The following is a 7,096-nucleotide window of genomic DNA, read 5'->3' on the forward strand; positions in this document are numbered from 1 at the left end:
AGAGAGAGAGAGAGAGAGAGAGAGAGAGAGAGAGAGAGAGAGAGAGAGAGCCCGAGGTAGACGGAGAAAAAGGAGAGAAAGATGAAGATGCTCGCATTTGAAACTGCAACGACCACAGAATTCTTGCGTGTCAGTGAAATCAGGACTGCTGACCGAGCTTCGTGACTGAATGCATCCTACGTAGACGTAGATACTTAGATACGCGCGCGAACGTGTGTGTATGAGTGTATATGTGCGATTTGTTTGTGTGTTTGCGTTCAAGATATACACGTTCGCGCGCTCGCGAGAATTTCTTTCGACGTAAAGTTCGGGGGCTTCGTTTTCTCGTTGCCGATTTGGTTTCAGCTTCCGCTTGAAAAATGAGACAGTTCGATCGTAGTACGGCCATGTAGTCCTGACTTTTTCCCAATTTTTTTGTTCCCTCTTTCTCTTTCTCTCTATCTCTATATCTCTCTATCTTTGTCTCTAGTTCTCCTCCTTTTCTTTATTTTCTTATTTTCTTTTTTTTTTTTTTTTTTCTAGTATCCCCTGTACTCGGAATAAAAAAGAGCACCAACGAAGGCAAAAAATGAGAAAGGGGGAGGCGATAAAAATGTCGAGCGCATTTTCATTCGATCCCTCCACTATCTTCGTTAACTCGGTGCGACAGCGTAATTTTTATAAGGCGACTAGAGAACGAATATTTATCACACGATGTAAACATTCTTCCCTTAAGCGTACTTAGTTTGCATTCGCTCTTTTTGAAATGATAATTCACTTGGGACTCGCTTGGGAAATGAGAAATTTCTTTTTCTTTCTCTTTTTCGTTTTCCTTTTTCTTTTTTCTTTTTTTTTTTTTTTTTTTTCTTTTCCTCCATTTATATTTCACTGACAAAGCCATGCTTTACACGATTGATATCATTCGTACTTTTATTCCTTCCTTTCTTTCTTTCTTTCTTTCTTTTTTTCTTTCAGATATTTTCGAAGAGGATGATCGTTTTTATTTTTATATTTATTAATAATATTTCTTTGATTTTCTTGCAGAAAATACCATAAGGATTTGTCTATTTCTTTGTCTATTTCTCAGTATCTCTGTCTTTCACTGTTCCATAGATACGTTGAATTGAACTAATCGTTACTAATGACGTTAATAATGATATTAATCCTAGAGATATAATCGTACTAACATTAAACGACGGCAGGTACGTAATCTTGGAGAAGGAGGCAACACCTGCTTGGATTCCCCGGCACGAAAGGCCGATTTGCATAAGGCAGCCGGACTCTACCCGTGCCATCGACAAGGAGGAAATCAGGTAGAATGGATATACCAGCTGAATGAATTTTCGTCTGACACCGATCTTTCATCAAAACTCCGCCGTTTCTCTTCTGTTCTTTTTCCTCGTCGTTCATATTCTTGTGTCTGTGTTGAAAAAAAGCTACGATCTCGCGTCTTTCGATTCGACTCGAAAACAAAACTTTTCTATTCTTTTCCTTAATCTTTCTTATACGAAAAAAAAAAGAGAAAATAATAATAAACAAAAGGAACGTTCGAATCGATGCTCTAACGTGATATCGTCGTTTAATCGTCGATCTATAACGTACTAACAACGTTTTTGTATATAACCCTTGCATTCTGCACGATCTTATATGTTCTGTTTATTTATTTATTTTTTTTTTCTTCCGTGCTGTGCTTTCCGATGAGTGGAAGAAGGAGGACCAAGGAGAAAGTTAGCTTAGGGATACGCTTATGTGTTTTAGTCGTAAGAAAATGGAATAAGAAAATAAGAAAGGATAATAACAAAAGCGATCTTAAAACGATCAAAGATATGTCAGGTGTATAAGGAAAAAAAAAAAAAATTGTGTCGAATTGTTAAACGCAGATAAGACAGCTCGCTAGCGGAATATGTATAGACTCGCCAGGAAAACCGGAAGACCTGCACCAGGCCGTGGGCTTATATCCTTGTCACCGACAGGGCGGCAATCAGGTACACGAATCTGGGCACGTCGCGATACGAGGGGAGAAACAAATAACAAGGAATTATTATTTCGGGGCACGCGGTGTCTTACTTACTAACTCCTGTATCACGGATTTAGGCTCGGTTACATGTGTGATTAGTTGGTTATTTATTATTTTTTTATTTTATTTTATTTTATTTTATTTTATTTTTTTTTTTTTTTTTATTAACTCTGTTGGTGGTGACGGTATCTAAGGGAATAATTTTTTCTCGTAAATTTATTGTCAAGAAGATTGAAAGCAAGAAAAAGAAAGAGAAAAAAGGAAACGTAGATCTTCGGAAACAGATCTTGAAAGTTTCATTTTCTTTTCAATTCATGATAATGCGAAGAATAAGAATATTATGGAAGAAGGAAATAAATGAAAGAATAAAGAGAGGACACCTCCGTTAGATCGTCGTTAATCTTGGCTCGTTTAACGTAATTAGTAACGTCGCTAATCTGGTACGGGTGCTCATCAATCGTCGTACCTCCTGTCGGTGCGACGATCTATAACAGCATTCTCTGTTGGCGTAGCTATCCATTTCCTGTCGTCGTTTATAATTTCTGAACGATCGATGTAAAGGGGAATTCTCGTTGTAATTTCGAATGGTACTACGGCGCGAGTGACGTTTCCGTCTTTAATGATTTCGTAGGAGTAAGAGATAAAACGAAGTAATAAAGTATAGAAAAAATTACATAAATAAATAAATAAACAAATAAGAAATAGAAACAAAAGATAGAAAGGCTTTTGAAAGTCTTTCATTTTCAACTACACCTCTCGTTATTGTTAGTTCAGTAACATACGCTTTTTTATAATCTTTGTAAAAGTGTAACGCGAAATATTTTTCCCTTTACTTTTTTCTTAGTTCTAGTTCTTTTATGGTAACCGAAATGGATTATAGTACGGCAAATCTTTTCTTATATTATCGTAGAAAGCACACAATTTCGTTCGCTCTCTACTTACTCGCGTAACTTTTGCGAATTACGTTATTTCTTTATTTTTTTTTCTTTTCTTTCCTCTCTTTTTTTTTTATTTTTTCCTCGTTTTTTTTTGTTTTTCTTTTTTTTCTATTTTACGAGCATTTTCTGTTTCTCTCTCTCTCTCTCTCTCTCTGCAATTCTGCAACTCTTTTTCTAGTGTGCACCCACGTGTTCTTGCTTTTCGTCAAGCCGCCGGTTTGTTATTAACGACAACCGTAGAAAACTCTTGCTACTGGATCTTTTTCCACAGTGCCGAGTAGAAAAGCTCTCGTTCGCGTTTAACAATTCCAACGAAAACGGCCTCGCTATACAATTGCTGAAACAATTAGTCGTCACTCAGTGGAATGCGATCCGTACAATTTAATGTTTCCCTTTCTTCGTTTCAAACATCGACATTTACGACTACATATTTTATACTTTAAAGAATTTACTACACCAATTTAAAATTACAAAAGTCATTTCGTTATAATTCTATAGTAAGTCCTCAATTTTCATAGTTGAAACAAAGAAAAAGAAAAGAGAGAAATATATTAAAAAAACGGGAGGAAGGACTTTTGTAAGTTCTTTTTCCTTTTTTATGTTTTTTTTTTCCCTTCTTTATTTCATTTTTAATTTCTTTTTATTTACTTTTCCACCTTTCTTTCTTTCTTTTTTTTTTTTTCTTTTGTAGCAACCGACGACAATTTCTACGTATAAGCGCGTTATTAATTAATAATTGTACGACGAACGGCTCGTCGACGATCAAATGTGCAATCTCGTTAGCGAAATTATATTGTCGCGCACGCATAATGATATTTGCCGACACATTTCCTTTCTATCCACGAAGCATAGAGAGTGTGACGCATGGCTAATAACATCTCGGTATAATGCATGCTTGCCACGATTCCTTGCTTCTCGTTATCCCAAAATCCTGTAAATTCTAATTGTTTCTATTGTACATTACTTTCTCTCTCTCTCTCTCGCTCTCTCTCTCTTTTTCATTCTCTTTCTCTCTATCTTTATATACATGCGTGTACGTGTGTGTGTCATGTAAGTACACTAAAATGATTCCGACAGCGATATAAAAAATCAATTGCTATGTTATATTATCGTTACACAATTCGATTATAACACAGTACGAATTAATAATCTTATCAAATTAATTTAAGAGAAACTACATCGTTTTATTGTTTCTAAATTTTTTCTTATCGATTTAACGATATGTAGATAATTTTTTTTTTATTTCTCTTGTTTTTTTTTTTCTTTTTTTTTTGATTTTACACCAGAAGCAATATACTTTCCAAAGGAAAATCTCTGTCGTACTTTCGATGGTACATTGCCTTTGAAGAAGAACTCGGCATTACCGGGAATTCGTACGCTCGTTTTACCAAAGTTCCATTCCGATCGGTTGGAATTGCACAAACGGAAACTGAACGTAGGGGCTCGTGTAAATCGATGCAATTTCGAGGACCATCGGATTCGATTATCGACGATCGGTACTGATTAGCAACGCTTTGACGTTGTGCTTCGTAATCCGACTTCATACGAAAGGAAAAAGTAAATCGACGAGAGAGAGAGAGAGAGAGAGAGAGAGAGAGAGAGAGAGAGAGAGAGAGAGAGAGAGAGAGAGAGAGAGAGAGAGAGAGAGAGAGAGAGAAAGGAATACCCGCATGTTAACGCTAGCATTTCTCGTCGTGTTAATTTACAAGTTCGTTTTCTCAAAGAAGTTAATTTCTTTATAAAAAAATTGGCAGTGTCTTCTGTCTTCCATATCTTTTTTATATATACATATACATATATACACAAAACTTTATCAGATATAACGTGAAAATCGATAAATTCCAAAGTTTTTTCGCTGTCGGAATCATCGTTCTTTCGTTTCACCAGCACTAACAAACTTTTGCTTTTCGATCCCGGATTATTTTTATCGGATTAGTTTTTAACATCGATCCTTTGTCGCAGTACTGGATGTTGAGCAAGATCGGTGAAATCCGTAGAGACGAATCCTGTCTGGATTATAGCGGCCAGGATGTTATTCTTTATCCTTGTCACGGGAGCAAAGGAAATCAAGAGTGGGTTTATAATTCTCAGGTACAATTTTCCTCCTTCCTTTTTTTTTCTTTTCTTTTATTTTATTTTATTTTATTTTATTTTTTTTTTTTTTCTTTGAGCTTATTACGATATTAAAAACGAATGTAAAGCTACTTTTATTTTATTTCATTTTTGTATTTCTATATAATACAGTTGGAACATATGATCGATTCGATTATTTGTATTTTAGACGAAGCAGCTCAGGCACGGTAGTAGCGACAAATGTCTGGCAATCACCGAAAGCAAGCAACGATTGCTGATGGAGGAATGTTCGCCATCTGAACCCAGACAGAGGTGGTCCTTCGAGAACTACGATCCCTCGAAGCTGTGATATCGTGCGTACTCTCGTCGTCGATCCAACGTTCCACTTCAATTTCCTGAACAAGTCGTCCCATTTCTCTACGGACAGAAATTTTCCGTTGGCAAGACTCGCTTCGGAAGATAGGCACATATAATGCTGCGACGTACAATACAACAATTTATAAATTGAGACTAACGATCAGCGTTCAAACAAGAATCGTTGAAATAGTTTTTAGAAATTAGAAATTTGTCTTCGACTTTTCTCTCTCTCTCTCTCTCTCTCTCTCTCTCTCTCTTTATCTATCTGTCTATCTATCTATCTATCTATCTTTCTCTCTCTCTCTCTCTCTCTCTGTTTCTTTTTTCTTTTTTTTTGGTTTTTGTTTTTGTACTTTGTTTTTTTCTAAGAACTCATTGCGAATCATCGAGATGTCAGCAATTTTTATTTCATAACGCGTTAATCGATTCTCGATGATTTTCAATCAGCAAGTAATTTACATTTAAAGATGAAACGTGTGTATGTGTATTTTTAATGAACGACGAATATGAAAAGAGAGAAATGATATTTTACGGTGCGACGACCTCGAGAAAACGAATTTCGCTTATCGGATATTCGTTCTTGCCTTGAACGACGCGTATACGAAAATTTCAGAGACAACGTACATAGAAAAGTCGTTAGATTCTTCTTGTATTTCATTCGATTCGAGTGATGCGTCTCATTCGAACGTAAGCGTATCATTGTACGTAGATCGACGAGCGTCCGCCGATCGATCGATCGATCGTTTATCGAGGTAGACATAAAGAGGGAAAAGAAAATATATATATAATAAAAAGACAAAAAAAAAAGGGAGAAAAAAATATAATAAACATTCCAAGTTTAGTCCGCGCGAACGAGTTTAGACAGTTTCCTATCTAAAGTGATCTTTCTAATGCCGTGCGCGTGCGAGTTGTTCGTTTTTTTTTTCTTTTTTATTTTTTTCATTTATCTTCCTAAAAAGAAAGAATGAAATATGTTGTGCGATAATAAATAGAGGAAAAAGGCACGAGCGATTTATGTACATTTATTGTAAAATAATATTCTACCTTCGATGATGCCAGCTCGTGTAGATCGTCACCTAATTAATTCTAAGAATAATTATTATCCGGACGTGTGGCGATCTTCAAGAAGATTTCTCTCGCGTAGGTCATACGTTTTAATATTAAGAACACGTTTGCACCTAACGAGATTATATTGAAATTCCATTTGCGATGCGATTCGCGAATACTTTGCGTGCCAACGAAATCGTGAATACCGTTTGCCCCGATAATACATTCTTGAACATGCCATTTTCCAAGTAAACGGTAGAGTCATGAGCGATCATCCGTGATTGATTTTTTTTCTTTTTTTTTTTTTTTTGTTTCTTCTTCTTTCCTTTGTAAAATTCTCATCTAAACAGGAAGAAATCATATTAGCTTATTTAGAATCAACTACGAACCAATCATCAACGAACATATCCTGCTCGTTCTCGTTTTTATTCAGTCAGAATTGGGTAGAAACGAATATCGCTCTTACATATCGATTTTGAAATAATTTAACGAATAATGAAGAATGAGCGTTAAACCTTTATACACGTTTATCAAGCGTTCATTAAATATTGTAAATTATACTCTGTATGTCGTTCAAGAGACAATATTTTAAGATTCATCGAGGATAACTTTCGAGAGAAAGATCGTATTTACGATTTCGAGGATTATCGGTCGTAATACTTAGCGATACGAGTATGTATGCGTA

The 7,096-nt window shown here is 35.6% G+C and overlaps 1 protein-coding gene across 5 annotated transcripts in view; it reads left to right on the top strand.

Annotated features, from left to right (window-relative positions):
• Positions 1-5,356, top strand: part of LOC122631419 (putative polypeptide N-acetylgalactosaminyltransferase 9) — a 167,188-nt gene extending 161,832 nt beyond the window's left edge. For 4 of the 5 annotated variants that reach the window (XM_043817074.1, XM_043817073.1, XM_043817076.1 and 1 more), the window contains 3 exons: positions 1,182-1,292; positions 4,897-5,025; positions 5,216-5,356. In XM_043817074.1, coding sequence (XP_043673009.1) covers positions 1,182-1,292; positions 4,897-5,025; positions 5,216-5,356 — 381 coding nt within the window. Of the gene's footprint in view, positions 1-1,181; positions 1,293-1,859; positions 1,965-4,896; positions 5,026-5,215 lie in introns of all 5 variants that reach the window. The other variant, XM_043817078.1, reaches the window with a different exon arrangement.
• Positions 5,357-7,096: the final 1,740 nt, after the last annotated feature.

Source organism: Vespula pensylvanica, chromosome 9, assembly GCF_014466175.1.
Source record: "Vespula pensylvanica isolate Volc-1 chromosome 9, ASM1446617v1, whole genome shotgun sequence".
Classification (NCBI taxonomy): Eukaryota; Metazoa; Arthropoda; class Insecta; order Hymenoptera; family Vespidae; genus Vespula; species Vespula pensylvanica.